Raw genomic sequence first — 23,342 nt, 5'->3', positions numbered from 1 at the left:
ATGAAGATGGAAACATAAGAAAGACTAGCATTCATGGATCCTTAGATGACTCATGCTACTGGCTTAACCATTTTCTTTAGATTTTTCACAATTGTGGCATGTTTCACATCCTGAAATATAATATTTAATGTGATATTATTGATGCCGAAGGCACACAGATAGTATATAATCATTATTCTAAAAAAGAAACAGGTTCCAACTTTTTTTTTTTTTTTAATTTCTTTCTTCAGCAACCATGGGGGGAAAAGTCACAGCAGGACTTAGAGGCAAAGGCAGAGACCCCAAACCAGCTGGTTTTTCCTTTGCAGGCTGGAGCAGAGTTTGAACCAGGCCAGACCACTCCAACTATGGCTGTAGCCTGCTCTCTATGATCTGGTCCCAGGTTCACTGGTTGCAAACTGGCTTCACTTCATCCAAGGGCCTAGCCTGAGCATGGCTTCCTCAAGTTTGAGCATCCCTTGCCGCTTCTGCTGGTGGTACTGGACTGGAGCATCCATTTGGTCTATGAGGACGTTTCTGAATGAGACCAACTATCTCTTTTTAATTTTAAATTTATTGCTAATTCAGAATGTTTATGGTTAATTTAGTGTTAGACTGTAACCTTGAATGTAGCAAATGAAATCAAGAAGAAACTATTTGTTAAATGCATCTCTTCAGGAAAATCTCACCAAAGATTTTGTTTAACAGGCTATTAGAAACAATTCAAAGCTAGAATTATTTCCAGACAATAGCAAGATAAATTCAGTTTGTTTGGATTTTGAGCTATCACAAAATTTTGGATTTTGAGAGTCTCATTTTGATATTTAATATAGCAATTAAGTTATAACTTGGAAAGTGAGTTCTACATGGCCTGGGACAGGTGGAAATTATGTGAAAATAAGTAACTACATACACAACAGATTGTTTCATACACCTGGGTTTGAATCTTGGGAAAACCTAGAAGCCACAGTTGAGAGCACTTCAAACTCACCAACCTTGTAGCCTTAGCACTTATTTTAGTTCTGGACTCCCTCTAGTGGTTCAACTTTTTGGTACTCTTCAGTTTATAGAATCACCACATTTTGGGTCATATTCAAAACAAATAAATAAAAGAACCACTCAACTCCTATTAGAATGGTTTCCCACAAGGAGGAAACTATTTCATTAAATGGTATGATAAGCATGTATGTTAAGATAATTGAATTAATAGTGTTGCAAATGGTCTGCCCTAAAGGGACACAGTGGATTTCACTGGCTGACTGGAAAAGCCAGCTGTAGTTCTGCTGAGAATGTGTGGATAAGACCTGAAAGTCCAGGAACAGGATTCCTGATTACTATTGTTTGCAGCCTAAGGTGAGAACCAAACCTTTTAAAGAGAGATAGAAGTGAGTATTTCCTGGATATATAGGTCCTACAAGGTCAGATAATTCTAGTTTGACCTTGTATAAAGTCAGCCTTTCAGACCAACCCAAAACAACATGTGGTTTCCTTCACATCATATCCCTAATATTGCAGCCTCTACATCTATTTTATACCAAGTTAAAAAAATTCTAAGTGATTTAACTTTATTTGGTTCCCTAGATTGGCTTTGGTTATGCCCCTTGGCTATATCTTTTAAAAGTCTCCTACTTCTTCCACATAACTATATGCAAAATTTGAAGATGACTCTTGTGTTCACTCCATTAAACTTTCACTTCCTGGCCAGTTCTGTACTGTAGATACACATAAATCTACCAACCCTTTTATATGATAGCCCTTTGTATATTTAAGACAGTTATCATGTCCTCATTAAGTCCTCTTTCTCTTTTTTGGATCACCAAAACTTAGAACCAGAATAAAAGAACCTCTGTCAGGTAAAGGCATCATGATAGAATAACTCAACGGGCATTTTATTCACATCTTCGGAGGTAAAAACATTGTTGTTGTTGTTGTTGTTTTTATTTCAGGACAAAGCTGTTATTGAAAAGTCTGAGTTTGAAGTCTTTGTTCTCCAAGGAGAATAGAAGCAAGTAAGATTAAGAGAAAGAAGAAAATAGGATATAATAGGTGATTTACCCATTTCAGGACCTCCTCTTAGTATGCTGTCTTCTGGTTCCTTTTAAGTTGTTCCAGCATAGGAGCTAGAAGCATACAGCAGAGACCAGGTAAGTGACGGTGAAATCCAGAAGTCGGTCATAGTGTCTACCCTGACGTTTGGGTAGAGTGAGGCCAGTGACGGTCATTGGTCTGAAAATCCCAGATCCCAGTACTTTCCATTGAAAATACGTCGCTGTAGAGTCTGCAACTGATTATTTACTTAAGTGGGGTCGGGGTGGGCGGGGGGGAAGCAACCAAACCCCAGTGACTTAAGCACTCTATCTGCAATCTCAACTTTGTAATCTCATAAATGTGGGTTACAGTGAAAGTGGGAAAAACAGAGGTAGAGAGATGTGAGTAGGATAAAAACAAGGCATATTATCTTGACTTTAATACTTACCACACGAACAGAAGAGGTTATGATTAAGTTGTCAAAGAACATTCAAAAGAGAAGTCAGGAATCTGAACAGAATGTATCGGTGTTGCACAAATACGTCAAATGACCTAGTTTTCCTTCTTTCCCCTCTTCAAGGGATTTAAAGTGCTACACTGCCCTTCTCTCTTGCTGTGTTGGTGCTTTTCTATACGAAGGGCATGTCTGGACCTCCCTAACAGGTTGGAACCCAGCATATCGAAGGTGCCTACAAGGCTGTATTTCTGAGTTACTCCAACTCATCTAAGACGTGAACACCAGTGCACTCCAAAATACTGTGCCCCTGAGCACAGTCGAGGTTTCTTAGCAAAATGGCGAAGTCTCTAGGCTGATAACTCCTGAAGCACAGATGGTGATGTTTGAGTCCGGAGCCAGGGAAGAGGGCCGGATCGTCGACTTTCTGATTGGTCCTGAGCAGCAACTGAATATTCCCTGACGCATGCGCATCGCCTGCTTCCGGCGAAGGAGCTCGGTGTACCGGCTTTTCCAGCCCGGGTGGAGTTCCTGCCCTGCCTTACTCGGGCCTTCCGTGTGCAATGGCTCCGGACTCAGGTCCCTTTCCCGAAGGGCCTCTCTTAAAGCTGCTACCCGTAGACGCTAAGGACAGGGCCACCCAGCGCTGTCGCCTGGGCCCGGCCGCCCTCCGCGCCTTGGGTGCGCACCTGGGCTCGGTGGTGAAGATCTCGCTGCCTGACGGCGGCTCCTGTCTCTGCACCGCTTGGCCACGGCGGGATGGAGCGGACGGCTTTGTGCAGCTGGATCCGCAGTGCGCGAGTCCCGGGGTGGCAGTGGGGGCGCCGGGGTCCCGGGGGAGTCTCAACCTCAGCCGCCTCCGCTTAGTACCCTGCCCGCCTCTTCGGCGCCTTGCCGTGTGGCCAGTGTTGCGGGAGCGGGCGGGCTCGGCCGGTTCTCCGAATCCAGCCGCGGTGCTGGAGGCGGCGCAGGAGCTGCTGAGGAATCGTCCAGTCTCTCTGGGCCACGTGGTGGCCGCTCCTCCGGACGCCCCCGGCCCGCTGACCGCCCTGCACATCGTCAGCGGGGTGCCCAGCCCGGATCCGGCCGGGCTGGTCACCCCTCGCACCCACATCGGTCTCAGCGGGGTCTCTCCCTCGGAAGCGGAGCCGCAGCCCGAGGTGCCCCTGGGGGGCCTTTCGGAGGCAGCCGACTCGCTACGGGAGCTCCTCCTCCTGCCGCTCCGCTACCCCAGCGCCCTGGCCTCACTGGGGCTAGCAGTACCCCGCGGGGTGCTCCTGGCCGGCCCTCCCGGAGTGGGCAAGACCCAGCTCGTGCGGGCTGTGGCCCGGGAGGCGGGCGCAGAGCTGCTGGCCGTGAGCGCCCCAGCGCTGCAGGGCGCCCGGCCCGGGGAGACCGAGGAGAACGTGCGTCGGGTCTTCCAGCGCGCCCGGGAGCTGGCCAGCCGCAGGCCCACCCTCCTCTTCCTGGACGAGGTGGACGCCCTGTGTCCCCGGAGGGGCGGACCGCACCAAGCCCCCGAGAGCCGCGTGGTGGCCCAGGTGTTGACGCTGCTAGACGGGATCAGTGGGGACCGCGAGGTGGTGGTGGTGGGATCCACCAACCGGCCGGACGCGCTAGACCCAGCGCTGCGCAGACCTGGGAGATTTGACCGAGAGGTAAATGCGCTCGGCCAGTTAGCCCATTGCCCGTACAACTTCGGTCTCTTCTGGCCCTGGTTGGCTGCCCCAAGGCGTTTGCCGCTTAGGTTTAGGAGTCGGTGAGGCTGTAGTGGGGCTCTTTGTAATGCAGAGAACCCATTGCCTGGTCCATAAATGATCTATGAGCCAGGACTTTTCCCCCTCCCTTATAGTAAAAGTGTTCTGCGGGGCAAGGTGGTCTTTAGGAATTAGTTGTGCAGGTCCTGAGGATGAGTACTATAAGCAGTAATGTTACTTTTTTAGGGAACTAGGACTTGCTACAAGCGTATTAAAACTCTTACGGATTTGAAATGAGAATTTAAAGTAGGATAGCCTCAAGAAACAAACTTGTTGAAATAAGGGAGAAGGCAGGAAAGAACTAAATCAGAGCAGATACTAACTTTTACAGATTTATTCATTCCTTGTCTGGACGCCAGCATCCACGATTGCTCCATGAGTTGCCAGGAAGGTTGAGTGTTCAAAGCTGTCTTATTTTATAAATTTCAGTCCTAAACTGATTCTTGATTTCTTTTAAATAGTTTGAATAGTGGTTATTTAAGTGATGTTTGAACTTTGTGATAGGATTCTAAAGAGACAGGTAATTGCACACTTTAGCATAATCTGTTTAGAACTTGAGTGGATTTCTTCCTTGCACCATCTAGGACCTGTCTCCTGAATAAGTTCCATAAGGCAGGGACCTAGACTATCTGGTTTACTGTTGTATCCCTGGCTCCCAGAACTTGGTAGGTTCTCAAAAATAACAAATAAAAACTTACTAAATAACATATAATTTTAATTGTACAACTTTCTAGCCAGTGTTACTCCTCTGGAAAATAAGGATTTTCAGATATTCTGAATTTAAGATATGCTTAAGAGTACATAGTAAGAGTTCCAGGTTTGTGAACTAAATTATTATACATGTTTATGAGGATAAAAATAATCTTTTGTGCAGTAAACTTTTTCTTTTCTTGCTTTGCATATAGGTTGTCATTGGGACTCCCACACTTAGACAAAGAAATGCAATTCTACAAGTGATTACCTCAAAGATGCCCATCTCCAGTCAAGTCAATTTGAGCCTCCTTGCAGAAATGACAGTTGGCTATGTTGGTGCAGACCTGACCGCACTCTGTAGAGAGGCTGCCATGCACGCTCTGCTTCATAGTGAGAAGGTATTGGTTTATGACCTATGTTAACCCTTTTATTAATGTAATGAGTTAATTTGGGGATTAAAAAAAAGTGGTAAGTACATTTTATTGAAGCTTTTGATATCTTTGACAGCTGATTCTCACATATATTTTTACGTCTAAACTCCATATAAATAGTGTATGACTGAATGTAGGGATCGAGGGCTGTGTTCTCCAGGATCTGCCAAGGGCATTTTCCCCTCTCTCACTGAACCTTCCTAATGCTGAAGGCCAGAGCAGCCAGGAAGAAGACAGTGTGGCCCCAGAAGAAGCAAACATACTTCTTCTTAATTTTTAGTTATTTTATTTTGAATCTATTTCAGACTTAGAGAAAAGTTGCAAAAACAGTACAAAGAATTTTTGTATATCCTTCAGCCAGATTCTTCAAATGTAACATTTTATCACATTTGCTTTATCATACTCTCTTCATGTGTATGTATGTTTATATATATATGTTTATACTCTCAAGTGTTTTTGAAATATTTGACACTATACTGCTGCCATGATGCCCCCTCAGCATTGAAAATTTAAGTGTATATTTCCTAAAACAAGGACTTTAACCACAGTACAGTTACCAAGATGAGGAAATTGACACTGACACAGTACTTTCATCTAATCTATATAGACCTTATTCAAATCTCACCATTTGTACCAAAGATTTCCTTTGTAACAAAAATTTAAAAAGGAAAAAAGAAAAAACTATTTTTTAATCCAGGATTACATATTGCATTTAGTTTTCTTGGTTTCTTAATCTTTATCTAGAAACATTCTTCCATCTTTCTGCCATTTTTTTTTTCTGACAATTTTTGAAGAGTACAAGTCAGTTATTCTGCAGAATAATCCTCAGTTTGCAACTGATTGATGTTTCTCTGATGATTTGATTCAGCTTTTGCATTTTTGGTAGAAATATCACAGAAATGTTGCTGTGTTTTTCTCATTGCATCTATTGAATAGCAAATGATATCTCTTTGTCCTATTACTGGTGAAATTAACTTTGATTTCTTGTTAAGGTGATATCTCTGAGATTTCTCCATTGTCAAAATACTATTTTTCCCTTTGTTATTATTAAGCATCTGGTGGGGGAAATAACCTTTTCTAACCCAGAAGATTGGGTACTTGGAATTGTATTAAATTCACCTGTGACATACAAATCTTTTATTTCATGGCTGCCTTTCTTAAAAATAGTTAGGATATTAGCTTAAATAGTTTTCAACACTATGGATTGAAAAATCTGTTTACTCTGTATGTAATATGTTATCCTGAATCCCTAAACCCATTCAGAAAAAAATTAATTTCAGCATGCTGAGGATTCTGGGACTTTTTAAATCTCTTTTATAACATTAAAATTGTCCTTTGATCTTATAATTTTTAAAACCCAATTTTGAGTTGGTTTAAACTGTAAGAGGATGATTTAGCATTCTACATTTTGAAAACCTTTTTGTTTAGGTAATTTATATCCTTCCTCATTTCCTTTTCCATTATTTTTACTCTGACAGTGAAGGTGGGGAAGGAGTTATGTGAACTTGTAAGTCTTCATCTTTTGGATTTAGAACCAAAACTGCTTGAAGATTTAATGACAAGTCCCATGTGTAAAGATGTGAGAATATATGCCTCTTGAGAGGAGGACAAGAGTGTGGGAAAGGAGGTTTACATTTAGCATTCCCTCTGCTTTGAAGTTCCAGGTTTGACCTTAAGCACCTTGGCTTAGGTGGACCAGCCAGCTGCAGCCGTCCTAGTAGCCCAGTGCTACTTCAGGAGGGGCCTGCCCAGCATAGTTCCCACAGGTGATGACTGAGTTCATAAACAACCAGGGGAAGTGGAAGAAAGAAAGGCAAAAAGGAAGAAGGGACAGAGGTATCTGGGAAGGTACTGGCTCCATCTTTTTCTTCTTTCCCTTTGCAGGCAGCTGAGGGGCTGCTGCCACCTCTGTGCCAGGGAAGACAAGGGACACATTCAAGTTTGTTCAACTTTTTGCCAAGTGTTCCCATGAAAGCATTAGAAATATAGTTTAATAAATAACAAATACCTATGGTGTAGCACAGGGAACTATATTCAATACCTTGTAATAACCTATAATGAAAACAAATGTATGTGTATATGACTGACTCCCTATGCTGTACACCAGAAACTAACACAACATTGTAAATAAAAAGAAGAAAAAGAAATATGGTTTAACACATACACATAGAGGGGAAAAAATTTTACCTGCCTGAAAGGATCATGAAAGTAAAGTGAAGTAATGTACATACAAGTGATCTTGAAGTATTAATGGGATTTTCAAATATCAGTTGGTATTACCTAAGAATTAATTAGTATTCAGTTACCCAATATCTAATACTGCTAGCTAAAGGGGAAGAGGCTATTTTAAGGAATTATTTAATAGTGTTCTTTGTGAGAAATTAAAGAAGACTAAAAAATTATAAAGAAAGTAAAAATTGTCTGAAATCTCACCTCCCAGGGATTAAAACTATTAACATTTTTAAAGGAATGCTATTCAAAATGGCCCTATATATACAAATTCACTTACTTAATTTTATATAAATGAGATAAAATAGTCTGTTATTGAAAAGTGGGAATTTAGAGACAACTAAATGTTCAGAATTTGATGTAAGAGGGCAGATGCTTGAATATAATACAGATATAACGAATAGAAATAGAAGTTTTTAACTGTCATAAAAATTCTGCTACACTGGAATGATGAAGGAAATTGCAAGATGGATTCTCCAAAACATAGTCTTAAAGGGAAGATGGCCTTTCTATGTATAACATAAAACCTAATAGCCAAAAAGAAAATGATTTATTAATTTGACCATTTTGGAATGACAAAATAATACTATCGGCAAACACAAGACATGAGATAGACTGGAAAAAATACTTTCAGCGCATGACAAAAAGACTAGTTTCCTTGATATAGAAAGAACTCTCACAGAGCAGTAAGGAAAGACCAACAATGCAAGAGAAAGTGAGTAACAGATATGAACTGGCAGTTGACTGTCAAAAGATTACAAATGGCTAATAAACATGAAAAATCCTCAGCTTTACTTTGTTTAAAAATTAGTCTTTTTCAGTTCTTTTTATTTTTAAAAACTTATTATTTTAAAATAATTAAAACTTCAGGGAGAGTTGTGAGAGAACTTCGGCTAAATCGTTTATCCAAATTCACTGCCTTTTAACATTCTGCCAAATTAGCTTTATCATTCTCTTCTTTTTTTCTCTTTTTTTTAAATTGAAATATAGTCAGTTTACAATGTGTCAATCATTCTCTCTTTTCTCTCCTTCTCTCTCTCTCTCTCTCTCTTTCTCTGTATAGTTGACCCTTGAACAACACAGCCCTGAACTGTGCCAGTCCACATATCCATGGCTATTTTTCAGGAATAAATACACAAGTACTACATGGTCTGCGATTGGTTGAATCCATGCAGATGCAGAGGAATGGGGGTCAACTCTGAGTCAGGATTAACCCCGTGTTGTTCAGGGGTCAACTATGTGTGTATATACATTGGTTTTTGTGAATCATTTGAGAATGGGCTGCATCTGTCATAACCTGTTACGCCTTAATATTTTTAATGTTCATTTCCTAAGAATAATCATGTTCCCGTACATGACCATTATATGTATAATCATTATATTCAGGGAATTTAACATTGATCAAAATGTGGTCAGAGCTACAGTCCATATTCTGATTTTGGTAACTGCCTCAGTCTTTTTGGCATGTTTTTCCTCCAGTACAGGATCTAGTCCAGGATAATGTATTAACACAGTTTTATTTTCTTTCAATCTTGAACAGTTCCATAGCAATTTCTATGTGTGTGAGGCATTTGACATTGACATTTTTTTAAAGCTGTAGCTCAGTGATTTTATAGAACGTCTGTCAGTTTGGGTTTGTTTGTTTCTTCATAGTCAGGTACAGGCTGGCTGTGCATGCCTGTTGGGACTACTGCGTAAGTGATAGTGTGTCCTTCTTAGGGTGTCACATGTGGGGGCGCATGATGTCCACCTGCCCCTCATTGGTGGTGCCCCTAATGGGTGATTGATGTGATCAACCATCCAAGGTTGTGTCCAGTTTATCTACTTCATAGCTGCTGTTTTTCCCTTTACAACTAGTAAGAAATCTGTGATGAGACCCTTTGAGACAATGCTAATATCCTGTTTCTCATCAAGCTTTCCCTCCCCTAGGTTAGCATCCATTGATGATTCTTGCCCCAAAACAGCCTTTACTGTGGTGGTTGCAAAACTGATTTTCTTTAAAAAATGTGTGTGTGTGGGAGCAGTAATTGGGTTTATTTATCTATTTGTTTAACTAATTTTTTTAATGGAGGTACTGGGGATTGAACCCAGGACCTCGTGCATGCTAAGCACGCATTCTGCCGCTGAGCTATACCCTCCCCCCACCAAACTGATTTTCTAATTCCATTATTCCCTCTACCTCACTCTTGATTGAAGAAATTTAATTAACACAATAGTACCATTTCCTCTGTCACACTGGCAGAAATTTAAAGCTTGGTAATGTCCAGCGTCAGGAGAGGTATGGAGAGAACAGCTTCATATTGGTGCAGCTTTGAGGACAGCTTAGTAGTAGCTGTGAAAATTGTAAGTGTACATACGCTTAAGCATAGTAATTCTACTTTGAGGAAGTTGTTATATAAAATACTTGAACATATGCACAAAGACTTTTAGTTGCAGCTTTATTTTTAATAACAAAAGACTGGAAACAACCTTTATTCAACAGAAGGATTAAAATACTCATATGATAGTGTATTATGCAATTATTAAAAAAGTGAGGTAGAACTGTATTAATTGACATTAAAAGATTTCTAAGATAAATGAAAAAATACAAATTAATATGTACAGTATGGTCCCATTTGTGTCTCTATTTGAAAGGATATACTTACATCATAAGACATACTGGAAGAATAAAAAGGAAACTGTTGACAGTCTCTGGGGATTAATATTGGTGGGAGTTGAGGGGGAGACATTTAGTTTTTTGTACCATGTATATACATTTCTTTATAAGGATAACAAAATAGATGTATAAATTCAGAAGAGGATTTAACATAAAAAGTAATTGTGTTTGTGTACCACAGAAAATGCCCACCTGATTTTTTGGTTTGAATTTGCTTTTTGGGGTGGATTTCTTCAGAACCAGGACAATCCAATGATTGATGAAACAGACTTCCTTGAAGCTTTTAAAAAGATCCAACCCTCATCATTCCGAAGTGTCATTGGACTGACGGACATCAAGCCTGTCGACTGGGAGCAGATTGGTGGCCTTGAAGATGTAAAACTGAAGTTAAAACAGGTGAGACAGAGAATCTGCTTAAGCCAGTAGAATATGACAGTTTAGGTGTAATGCACTTATGGTGAAAACAAGGTACACTGAAACTTCTTGCAGCCATCACTAATGCGATCCTAACTTCCAGGTCCAAGGGTTGCTTTTCAGTCCTTGTCTAACTGGACTCTGTAGACATGAAATACCATTTTTCGTGCTTTCCTGCCTCACCCTCTTCTTGTTTGCTTTTTGGAAAGGGAGAAGTCAGACCATCTCCTTAATTTTTTTTCTTTGGAGGGGGAGGTAATTTGGTTTACTTATTTGTTTATTTATTAGAGGAGGTACTGGGGATTGCACCAGGACCTTATGCATGCTGAGCAGGTGCTCTACCAGCTGAGCTATATCCCCCTCTTGTTTGCTTTTTGCTGTAAAGAGTTTATAATTTAGAACAGAGGTTAGAAAACTTTTTCTGCAGAAGGCCAGGGAGTAAATACTTTAGGCTTGTGGTCTATGTTGCAAGCACTCAATATGTAATGAGTATTTGTATTCTGATGAAAGTTTATTTATGGACACAAGTCATAATTTTCCACATGTCACAGAATACTGTTCTTTTTTTTTTGAGCATTTAAAAATGTAAAAAATGATTCTTAGTTCATGGACTATACAAATTCATGTTCTTAGTTCATAGGCCTGAATTTGCCCTGGGACTGGTAAAAGCACAAAATTATAATAAACAGTATGGCCTTGATGGCCGCTTGATCCTGATTCTCACAGCGCACATTGAAGGACAGGGACACAGCTCACCACATCTTACCTGCATTGCAGTTTCAGAAATTGATTTTGCCAGTTCACCTTCGGGTGATCCTGCCATAAGGAGGTAGGTTTCTCTAACCACACGTACACAAGATAATTTATATGTTTTAACTAAGAGCTGTATCTACAGTGAACTCTGTGTCCATGGATAAACACATTTATAAGATGCCCTAATTTTTTATGTGCTTTGTCTCATTTAATCTTCACAATATACAGGAGAGGGGTTAGCTACACCTTCCTATTAGAAACATTCTAATGTTTCTTAAAAATATGAAGCTTTCCTATTTTCCTGAGCACTCCTCTTCCCTACCTTAAATGTTAGTTCTCCAAGCTCCTGAGAGTCCTCTTTTTGCATTTTCTGAGTCAGTCTTTGATCTCCTTAATGTCCCAGTCTTCAGCTTTCCCCTGAAACTGTTAACCCAAAAATCTATATCCAGCACAGATAATTCTTCTGATCATCAGAAGTACTTAGCCGCCTGCCTCCTAGATGACTTCCAGGGATCTCAAACTCAGCATGTCCAAAGTCCAGCGAGTCAACTCCACCTCTACACTGGCTCCCCTGCCTCAGTGAATACTGCCAGCCACCCCTCCCCTAAGTCAGAAACCTGTCTCCTACACGCGTGGGCTCATGGCGTACATCATGTCTCTTCCCCTCTGAATCTCCCCTGCGTAAAATGCAATTACATTTTATGTTTCAAATCTATCCCTTCCACACCATCTCCACTGTCTGTGACACATCAGCCTTATAGTCTCAGTCATTGCAAGAGACTTCTCATTGGTCTCTCTACCTCTTATTTTATTTCCTTCTAGTCCATTCTCCTTCCTCAATGTTGATGAAATCTTTCAAGGCCATTGTGAGCCGACTCCTACTTCCGCTTCAGCGCCTTTGCTCCTTGCCTCCCCCATCCTCCCCTCTGTCCCACTTACTGTTGGGGATGAGTCGCGCTGTCTCCTGTGTCTGTATGCATTGATCCCTGTCTGTGGAGAGCCTTTCTCTGGCCTGGTTGTTAGTTCACAGGCCTATCTCCCGAACTAAAATACGAGTTCCCGAGGTGTGGGGTCTCGCCTGTCCTTCTTTGTAGAAGCATTAAATCAATAGTTAAGAGCTTGTGTTCTTGATCTGCACTGTCTGGGGTCAGTCTTAGTTCTGCTGCATCACCAGCCATAAGGTAATAAGACCTGGGCAAGTTACTTAACTTCTTAAGCCTGAGTTTCTGCATCTGTGTAATAAAACACCTACCTAAAAGGTAGTGAGAATTTGTTTACTATTCAGTTAACGTGTATTGGGTGCCAACTTTGTGAAGGTGTCATTCTAGGTGCTGGAGATCTGCTTACATTCTAGCAGGAGCAGAATGACAAGCTCAACATGGAAAAGAATAATTTCAGATAACAAATGAATCAGTGCTCCAAAAGTGAAAATGAGTGTAGTGTAGGGTGCCTGGCAGGGGAACGTCTGCTTTAACCACAGTGGTTAGGGAAGACCTCTCCAAGGAGGTGACATTCGAGTGGACACCTGAATGATGAGGGATAGCACACAGAGGTCTTAAAGGAGCGTTCAGACAGAGAGACTGGTAAAGGTAAAGGCTCTGACATGGGGACAAACTGGGGTGTTTGGGCGATAGTCATGTTATGTGAGGCTTGTTAGCATTGGTAAGGTAGGAGTTGGATTATGATTTTATTCTAAGTCTGATGAGGAGTCATTGAAAGATTTTAAGCAGAAAGTGATGTGACCTGACTTAGGTTACAAGATCACTGGCTGCCGTGTGGAGAATGAGGCACGTTTCCAGCTCACTGCAGGCACCTGAGAATTGCTGAATGAATGAATAAATGAATGAATGAATTTACTGACTTATTTGATGTTTCATCATTATACTAAAAAGAACTGTCTCTTTTTGTGTACTTACAGAGCATTGAATGGCCTCTGAAATTCCCCCGGCAGTTTGTTAGGATGGGCCTGACACAACCAAAGGGGGTTCTCCTATATGGTCCCCCTGGCTGTGCGAAAACCACCCTGGTCAGGGCCCTGGCCACCAGCTGTCACTGCTCTTTTGTTTCAGTTAGCGGAGCTGATCTCTTTTCATCTTTTGTTGGAGATTCAGAAAACATCTTGTCTCAGGTTTGTTTATTTTTCCCCACAGTAGTTAAGTTTGCTTTTGAATTTTTATTTCATACCTTAAGGATAAACCTTATTTAAAAAAAAAAAACAAACGCTTTTTTTTCCCTATTAGAAAAATTATACCTATTTGTGTGTAGAAAACTTAGAAATTATGGAAAAGTGTAAAGAGGAAATCCTCCATAATTCCTCTACCTTCTGTTAACGTTTTGGTGAATTTCCTTTGTCTTTCTGTTTCCTTGGGCATAAATATAGATATATTAATATCTGTATTTTGTGATTTTTTTAACTTAATAATACTCCTAAAATTCCATAATATTAAAAATCCTTTGAAAATATGATTTTTAACACCTAAATAATGTGCTGTTTCTTGTTTTATTTATTCATTCCACAGTTCTTAGACATTTAGAATCTCTTTTTGTATTTTAAAAATTATAAATAGTAATGCAGAAAACATACATTCATATGAATAAGGCATGATGTGTATAGCTTTTTAATATTTTCATTTTCCTAACAAAAGGTATTTCGACAAGCAAGAGCAAATACTCCAGCAATTGTGTTTTTGGATGAAATTGATTCAATCTTGGGTTCTCGATCAGTCGGCAGAACAGGATGTAATGTTCAAGAGCGTGTTCTTTCTGTTCTCCTAAATGAATTAGATGGGGTTGGACTGAAGACTATAGAGAGAAGAGGAGGTAATTCAGATCAACATGGTAAATACAAGGAGCTGGAAAAAAATGAAGAGGTATTTATTAGCCAGAATACACCAAAAATCCAGGCCAACGTTACATAGAAAGCATCTACACTAGCTTCTCCTGTGCTGGGTTCATCTCATAGAAAGAGTTATGTAGTTGCAGCTTGACTCTTTGGAGCTGGTAAAATTTGTGACTTAGCTGGGAAAGGTGAGGTAGATTTTATAATAAAGTACCTTAGACATACACGAATGTGAATTTTTTCCTAAGATTAGAAACATAACTTTACATATTGCTAATAGAAAAGGGAGTTTCTTATTTCTATATCCTGGAAAACCAGTGTTTATCCATTTCTAAATTTTTGAATGTGAAATGAAACAAAACAGATTATTATTTCCAATAATCTTAGTAATTGAAAATTTCATTTTCTTGAGGAATGGGTTTCCTTGCTCATAATGAAGTTAAAGTGACCTTTAGAAATCCCCCTCCTCCTTTCTGAGTCTTCTCCAGATTGAGTCTGGTATCCTTAAATAATCCCTGACAGATTTTTTGTTTCTTTTGCTGTTTTATTGTTTCCCATTTTTAAAATTGTTCCATGAATACAGAGTCTTAACAGCTCCTTGGGAACATATACCACCGAAATTTGAGGGGACCCGTGAGGTTTTCTAATCAAATCTCCTCGTGATGCAGGAATTCCTTCTGCAGTATCTGACAGGTGTTTACCCAGCCTCTGCTAAAATACTTGCAGATATAGGAACTCACCTCTTTGAGAGATCACATTACTGGAGAACTGCTCTGATTATTCAGTTCAACAATTTGGAACGCTTAGCATGTGTAAGGCCTTGCCCTGCCTGCTTTTAGATATTTATTTTCATCCTGGATTTACATACCTGCAGTTTATGTTAATTGTCATATTTCTGCCTCTGGAAAGAAAAAAACAAAGTTAAATAAATCTCCCTCTTCAAGAACATAAGAACCAAGACTTTTCATAGTCATACATGTGTTAGTCATATGCTTCTGTCTTTTCAAGTCATCCAGTTAAATTGTAATCATTCACTGGGGCTCAGGTGCATTCAGGTCACCTGATGGATGTTCTCTGCTGTGATGTAAGGTTCTCGCATTGAGAGATGCCCATCAGGATTGGTCACTCCCTTCACCCTGTGCACAAAGTAGCTCTTTGTTTAATCATTTGTTTGTGGGGTACCTTGATATTGAGAACGTGGTCTGGATAGGAAGTGTAAGCATTCTAGTCCCAAGAAAAAAATTCCCCTGTTTAAAAATGGGTCTTCTGATTTGTAATTTAATTAATTGATTAACTTTTAATTAATTTATTTTTGGGGGTAATTAGGTTTATTTATTTAATGGAGTTACTGGGGATTGGACCTCGTGCATGCTAAGCATGTGCTCTACCACTGAGCTATATCTTCCCCTTCTGATTTGTAATTTAAAAAAATACATTTAATAATTAACAATTTATTGACTTTACTTTGTGTTGTATATTTTCCCTCAGCTAGAGTTTCAAGAAGTTTTTAATAGCAATGTCATGATTGTTGCAGCAACAAATAGACCTAATGTGTTAGATGATGCCTTGTTGCGGCCTGGAAGATTGGATAAGATCATTTATATTCCACCTCCAGATGAAAAGGTAATCATTGTGCACATAGACTCTGTGAGCACTAAGAAGCTGGCAGAATTGAATGCCCCGCTGGATGTAGTGTGTAGTGTGGTGGGTGTCTTATATTGGATTCTGCATTTTCCCTTGCCTGCTAGCCCGTCATAAATCATCATTTTCCTCTGCTTTTGCTGGGTACTCTGGCCCTTTTTTCAGAGAAACATAAGCCTAAAAGTTAGGTAGTAACTTCAGTTTTGTGGAAGACTCAAGATACTGAGTTTGTTGAGTTTACTCAACATTATTTTGCAACTAGAAAGGAGGAATCCTCAAGTGTTAAAAGGGGTTAAAAGGGTTTTGGAGATTATCTGGATCAAAGTCCTTATTTTACAGTGGAGAAATCTGAGGTTACAGAGGTTATACAATGTATCCACAACCAAAGAATCAGTAAATCCTTTGCCCTTAACATCCAGAGCCATAGCAGGGAGTGAAAGACACAGAAAAGGAATTTTTTTCCTTCCTTGGGCTTTTATCAAATTTTGAAGGGATGAAAAAAAAATCTATTATACATATATTTTTTAATTTTTTCACCTTTTTTTGTTTATAATGTTTTTGGGGGGAGTAGTCATTAGGTTTGTTTGTTTGTTTGTTTATCTTTAGTGGAGGTACTGGAGATTGAACCCAGGACCTTGTGCATGCTGAGCATGCGCTTTACCACTGAGCTATACCCTCCCCCTATTATGTTTTTAAATTGTGTCTGATAATTTATGTATTTGCTTTTAAATCATGTCTGAGGCACTGTTTGTACCCCAAAGAGAGATTCTTTAAGACTCTTAAAGAGATTATGGTTGGTTATTTTAAAAATTGATTTAAAAAACATTAAAAGTTTGTCGTGATGTCACTGTTTTTACCATTGTTGTATGAGCCACTGACGGATTATTCTTTCTTCTTCAGAAGAAGTTGTTCTTATTGTCTGATTCTTAAATATTTATACTTTCTCTGTAATATAACAAACTCCAACTTGAAATATTTTAATAAAGCCCTGTGTCAAACATGAATGTTATAAGCTTATAAACATTATTTTTTATTTTTGTTCCAGGGCAGGCTTTCTATTTTGAAAATCTGTACAAAAAACATGCCAGTGGGGCCTGATGTTTCCTTAGAAAAGCTAGCAGCAGGAACCTGTTTTTTCTCTGGAGCTGATCTTGGAAACCTCTGCAAAGAAGTAAGTTAATTAGTGAAGCAACCTGTAGTCCAAAACATTTCTTCATTTATTCAGGTCTTCATTCACTTGGCAGTATTTACTGAAAGGCAGCGCCGTGTAAGGTGAAACAGGCCTGGGCCGCTCCTCCCCTGACAGGGCTTATAGGTTGATGGCGGGGGCGGGGTGCAGAGAGCTTCTACTGAATTGGAAGTACATAGTGAGTCAGGGAAGTTTAGGGTGCTGAAGGGGCACCTAGGAAGGACACCAGTCCAGACTTGAGGGCGTCAGAGAAGGCTTTCTGAGAGAGGGTGTATTTAAGTTGAAATTGGAAGGATGTTGAGGGAGTTAGCCAGACGAAGGCAGAAAAGGGGAGTGTTTGAGGCAGAGGGAATCAAATGTGCAGACAGCTGTGGTAAGAAATGACATTATTGAAGAGGTGGACAATGGCCAGATCACACAGGTCCTCGTAAGTCACTCTGAAGCATTTAGACTTTTTTTGTGGGCAAAAAAAGCCATTGTAGGTTTTTCCCTTTCAGTAAACTTGTATTAGACGTAACAGTCAGAAACATGCACAGAACAGAAGCACACAGTTGATTGAATTAACATAAAGTGAACACACTTGTATAACCACCACTTGGATCAAGAAGGAATGTTGTCAACACTCCAGAAGCTTTCCTTGGCCCTTCCCACTCTGTCCCCAGAGGGAAGCATGCTCCTGACTTCCAGTGCTGCAGACTCGTTCTGCCTGCTTTTGCACTTACGCTTTCCTGTCTGCTGCTTTAAGTCAAAACTGTTTGCGATGTTCATCCGTGGTTTTGTGTGTAGCGGTAGTTTATTCATTTCTATCGCTTATGATATTCTAGTATATGAATATACTACATTTATATACACATTTTATCTTTGAACATTTGTTGTTACTACTTTTTTGACGCTGCTATGAACAGGCTTGTACGTGTCTATTGGTATATGAGTGTGTTTCATATACATACGTACCTACAAGTGAAATGCTGGGTCGTACAGTACATGTTTGATCTATTCCTTTATGATCAGTGCTGTGTCCTGTTTAAAAACTCCTACTCTGAGGTCAGGAAGATAGTCTCTCATCTTTAAAATATTTGTGTTCATAATGTATATATTATTCTGCAGTTTGCTTTTTTCCCCCCATTTCAGGCTAGAATTTAATGTAGACGAAAAGATGGTCTAGTAAGAGGACTTTTAATCACTTTAACTTTCTAGCTTAGTGTTTTTACTGTCATGAATATTGAAATTCTATGAAGTGAGACTGAGATTTTTGTGTTCAGATTTTAAAGTATTACCACGTATTGTAAAAGAACAATGAAGCGTATTTATTGTTTCCTGTCGTTTGTGTCTTGTAGGCCGCCTTGCTGGCTCTGCAAGAAAATGGACTAGAAGCAACCACAGTGAGACAAGAGCATTTTCTAAAATCACTGGAGACTGTAAAACCATCCTTAAGTCGCAAGGATTTGACTTTATATAGAAACTTATTTCAGAAACCAGAATTTTCTACCTTAGAAGATGTTTGAAAATTACTTTACGTGTAAACTACCAAAGGATCAATTGAAATGTGAACTTGCGCTACAGTTGACATGTTCACGCTCCGTGTGTTTCCTATAAATAAAAAAACTTGCTCCTGATAAGCTTTCATACTTACAGAAAAGCTAAAAGAATAGTACAAAGAACTCTTACATACTCTTACCCCAGATTCACCAATATTTAACATTTTCCCACATTTGCTTTCCCCCCTCGCTCTCCCCTTCCCCTTCTCCCCACCCCTGACAGTATTCTTCTGAACTATTTAAGAACAGATTTTACACATCACGCCCCTTCATCCCTTTAATACTTCAGTGTACATTACTTATAAATGAGGGTATTTTATGTGACCACAGCACAGTTATCCAATTCAAGAAATTGATAACATTTTAATCTACTGACAGTGAATTTCACCCGCTGTCCCAGTAGTAGCTGTTTTCCCATTACAAGATCCGGTCTAGGAGCATACATTCCATTTAGATGTGTGTCCCTTTAGCCTCTTTTCATCTGAAACAGTTCCTCAGTCCATCCTGACTGTGACACCTTTAAGAGTACAGACTATCGTATAGAGCAGTTGGTCCCTGATTTGTGTTTGCTGTGCCTCACGACAGAGTCGCATCATGCATCCCCACTGGAGCACTGAGTGCGTGCTGCCACGTCCTCAGACCATGGCTGGCGGCACGTGACATCTGCACATTACTGGTGATGTTAATTTTGATGACTTGATATTGTCCGTTTTCTCCACTGTATAGCTAATAGTTTTCCTTTTCTAATGGTAAGTATTTTTAAGAAGATAGATATATATAAATTCTTATTTTCCTTTATTAAAAAAGTAATAATGCTAGAAAATATAGATAAACATGAAGAAAACACTTGGATGTTTAATCTTCAGGTCCCTTACACATGTATAGATAATTTTTTAAAACCAGAAAGCGTGGTCTTACGTAACTCTCGTTTTTCTCACCTAACACTATCCGCTGAGCATCTTACTGAGCCCTTCTTCTACAAGGTGCCATTCAAGGTGCTGGAGCGTAAGGGAAGGACAGACTCAGCGCTGAAAGGGTGCTGGGAGCACGGACCTCAGACAAATCATGCAGTGAATTAAGCACAAGGAGACAAGCTTCAGAAGTTGCTTAGGTGCAGTCAGAGCTTGGTGCATAAACCATACAAAGTCATAAATGTTAAGCAGTTGTTGGAAAATTTCCTGTTTCTGACTGGAGCCAGGACTATTCTGAAGCAAAACCTCACTATTTGGGATAATTAAGGAAAAGACCTCTCTTATTTATAGGTACAAAATATAATGCAATTAAAATTATTCCAGCAAACTGACTCCTGCTTTTGAGTAGTAGGGAAAATACCTAGAAACTTTATTGGAATTCCGAATATTTCCATTCTTCTCTGTCAGTTTTTGCTCTTACAGGACAAGGCGGCCTTTAAGCCTTTGCCGTCTCCTACGCCTGAAGCACCCTGGCCTGGACCCTTTCACTCAGACTCTAGCTGTGGGTCCCTTGTTTTTTCCTAGAAAAAGTTCCTAGTGGTCACCCTGGAAATTTAGTACCCACATTTTGGTTAGAAGGCTGAGTTTTGATTTGAAAATCTCTTTGTTTTTATCTGCAAATCCCAAACTCCTAGTTTGAAAATGGCTTTAAATTGTGGCTATAACCTCTCAATAGAATTTTGGAAGCTCCCTGAGGACAAAAACCACGTGTCTTCTCTCATTGAATAACTCAGTTAATGATGAGGTCAAAGCAAAGATTTCTTTGACTCAGTTTCAATGTGATGGGAGGATGACTCTGGGCGGCTTCCAAAAGCCGTGTGTGTTCTGAATTGGTGAGAAAACACTTAAGCTTTTAAGTACCTGGGATGAGTGAACAGCTTTCCCCTATACATTGAGCTCAAACTCCTTTCTGAGCCACATTACAGCATTAAACAATATGGTACACGCCAAGACCATCCAAAATTTAGCAAATCCAGTATTTGTGAAACCTGAAAACTAGGCAGCTGCTGAAGGATGGGCAGAAAGAATTCCAACAAAAAATATTTAATTAATATTTTTCTTAAATTCCTAGGTTGGGAACCACGTAGCCATGGCTCCATGCCCCTGTAATCCTAGGCTGCAGCAGCTAGAGAAGGTTCTAGAAGTTTCTGGCAATTGGGGTAGGGAGGGGAAGCTCTACCATGGGATTTGGGGCTTTGGAGCAGCCACAGCAGGTAATGCTGGTAAGTATCCTGAGTGGGTTACTTTGGAGGCTGCCAGGACTTGAAGGCTGGGAACTGTGCCTGCTAATCATCCTGGGAAAGACCAAACTATATTGACCTTGCATCTCCCGCAAGCTCCATAAAACTGGGCTTAACCAAGAGAGGAGAGGAGAGTGGCTTTCTGGACCTAATTCTCATTGTGGCCTTTATTTATTTATTTATTAGCATTGACAACTCCTTTTATTTTTATTTAGTTGGGAAGCAGGTAATTAAATTTATTTATTTTAATGGAGGTGCTGGGGCTTGAACCTGTGACCTTGTGCATGCTAAGCTTGCACTCTAACATTAAGCTTTGCCTCCCCCACTCCTTGTGGCCTTTAAAACAGAAAACCTGAAATTTCCTGATCAACACTAGTGAGATACTCTGCATGATAAAGACCCTTGTGGTTTCTTCCCCTCAACCTCCCCAAACAAGTCCAGACTTGAAACAATCATTTTCTTTTGCTGATGCCTTCTTGTCCCACCCTCCTGCCTATAAAAACCTGTTTGCACTACCCCTCAGAGTGCCCTTCTAATTCATGAACCGTTTAATAAAGCTAATTAGATCTTCAAATTGACTCCACTGAATTTTAACACTATATACAATTTATAAATTTAAAAAATGTTTTTTCTGAATATTTTCAAACACTTTTAATAATACAACAAACTCTCACATATCTATCACCAAGATTGAATAATTAATATTTTGCTAAACTTGCTTCATTTTTTAAAAGTATTTTAAAGTAAATCCCAGACGTCATATTTCTTCCTTAATTATCTTCATATATAATCTCTTTTAAAAAATTTAAAAAAAACCATAAACATAATACCATTATTACACCTCAAAAATCAACAATACTCCTTTAATACTATTTCATATCTGATCTGTATTTAATTTTCCCTAATTGCCCCCAAAATGTCCTTTTACATTTGTTTTCTCTATTTGTATGTTCAAATACACTCACCTCTGGTAAGATTTCTCAGATCCACCCACTTCAGCCAGGATTAATCATCTGTCTTTGGCACCAGATCATGGGCACTAAATTGTAAGAAACGTTATGTAAGGGAATTGTGTTTTTATTATCTTCTTAACATGCCTCATTCTCAGAATAACACCTAAACTACTACAAAACTGTATTTTGAAAAGAAACAACATTGGCAAAGCAGGGCTCTGAGTTTAAGGTCAGTACTAGGCAAGAGCTACACGTTTTAATTTTAATTTGTGGGCCATATATATTCCTGTAAGATTTCCTTTTTCTCTTCTTTCTACTCTAGAAAAATTTATCTTTAAGTAACAAAATGAGGCTTTTTTTTTTATAATCTGACAAAAGTAGCTTAGAAATTCTGCAGAAGGAGCATTAAAACGCTTTTCTGATTCTATTCAATATGAACCACAGAAAATGTTGGATTTTCTTTGCAGTAATTGACAAACATCTCCACTTACAGCTTGGGTTACACAACAAAAATCCTTGTCAGAGTAACTGAGTGAGAAGTTATATTTATGATCTGCTTTATAGAAAACAAATCTTTGCAAAAAATAATTACTATTTATTGAATGCCTACTACAGGCAAGGCAGAATGCTACATGCTTTTCACACATTCTAACATTTCTTCCAACTCCTGAGCTAGGTTTGTCTCCATTTTACTGATAAACTGTCTCATAAAGGTTAAGTAGTTACCTCGAAGTCAGTCTGCTAATAAAGTGTGATAAGGGGTGGGGTGGGCTCTGAGCTCAGGTCAGTTTGAATGCAAAGCCCATGACTTGAACTAAGATGAGGTTGAAACAGCTTGATCTAGCCCTTCAGAAAACATTAAGACGTTTCCGTTTTTAACGTTAACTCATAGTTTGAACTTCAGTTTTAAAACAATCGTTTTAAAATAACTGGGCTTGCGCTCTTGTCTTAATTGTAGCAGTAAGAGCGGGGTGCAAAAAAGAACAGTGATGTTTATTCCCAGACAGACCTGGGTTCTGATCACATCTCTGCCACTTACTGGCTATGTGACTGCAGTATCTCCGAGCTTAAAAAAACATACCTTGCAAAAATGTCTAGAAGATTCTGGTACGCTGGCACAGAAACCCTGATTTAATTATTATTCCCATGGTTCTGCAGACACTTGCACGCTATGTGTGAGGCTAGGCTGCTACTTTAGGAGCCAGCTAAATGGGGGATCTCAAGATGAAGCAACCTACCGGGTCATCTCAGAGATCTTCTGCTGGAAACCTCTCCAGCTGATTCTTTTTCTTCTCCCTCATCCTTGATTTTTTTAAGGGAAAAAATCAGAACACTGTGGGAGTTATTTCAAAACGAACTTTCAATTTTAATTACCTCCATATGTGCGCTACCTCACTTTTAATGTGACTGGACTAATTCTAGTTTACCTGCCTGCACCCAGGAGCCTCCCATAGGATCCCCGGCTCTGTGGCTCCTTTTCCGGGCCTCCTTTTAGAAGGGCTGGTTTTTCACCAGGCCTTGGCAGTCAGAGCGCCCCTTATTCTCAGTTCCACCCTCTTGCAGGCGCGCCGACGCC

General features: G+C 39.7%; 1 protein-coding gene and 1 long non-coding RNA gene across 7 annotated transcripts in view; both read left to right on the top strand.

Annotated features, from left to right (window-relative positions):
* LOC116153454 (uncharacterized) overlaps positions 1-1,319 on the top strand; it is an 89,346-nt gene extending 88,027 nt beyond the window's left edge. Inside the window, exon 8 of the long non-coding RNA XR_004137197.2 lies at positions 1,214-1,319. This is a non-coding gene — a long non-coding RNA (uncharacterized LOC116153454). The remainder of the gene's footprint in view (positions 1-1,213) is intronic.
* Positions 1,320-1,947: 628 nt separating this feature from the next.
* Positions 1,948-18,682, top strand: AFG2B (AFG2 AAA ATPase homolog B). 6 transcript variants are annotated; one of them, XM_031453139.2, is made up of 9 exons: positions 1,955-2,123; positions 2,588-4,119; positions 5,124-5,309; positions 10,465-10,623; positions 13,313-13,522; positions 14,040-14,214; positions 15,768-15,856; positions 16,920-17,045; positions 18,401-18,682. In XM_031453139.2, the coding sequence occupies exons 2-9, from the start codon at positions 3,025-3,027 to the stop codon at positions 18,566-18,568; spliced, it is 2,208 nt and encodes a 735-aa protein (XP_031308999.1). In that variant the 5' UTR covers positions 1,955-2,123; positions 2,588-3,024; the 3' UTR covers positions 18,569-18,682. The 6 variants fall into 6 exon arrangements, 4 of the variants coding, with proteins under 4 accessions (XP_031308999.1, XP_031308997.1, XP_031308998.1 ...); XM_031453137.2 differs by having other exon boundaries at positions 15,726-15,856; XM_031453138.2 differs by having other exon boundaries at positions 14,040-14,232.
* Positions 18,683-23,342: the final 4,660 nt, after the last annotated feature.

The sequence above is a fragment of the Camelus dromedarius genome, chromosome 5 (assembly GCF_036321535.1).
Source record: "Camelus dromedarius isolate mCamDro1 chromosome 5, mCamDro1.pat, whole genome shotgun sequence".
NCBI classification, from domain to species: Eukaryota; Metazoa; Chordata; class Mammalia; order Artiodactyla; family Camelidae; genus Camelus; species Camelus dromedarius.
This window is presented reverse-complemented; position numbering and strand designations above follow the sequence as displayed.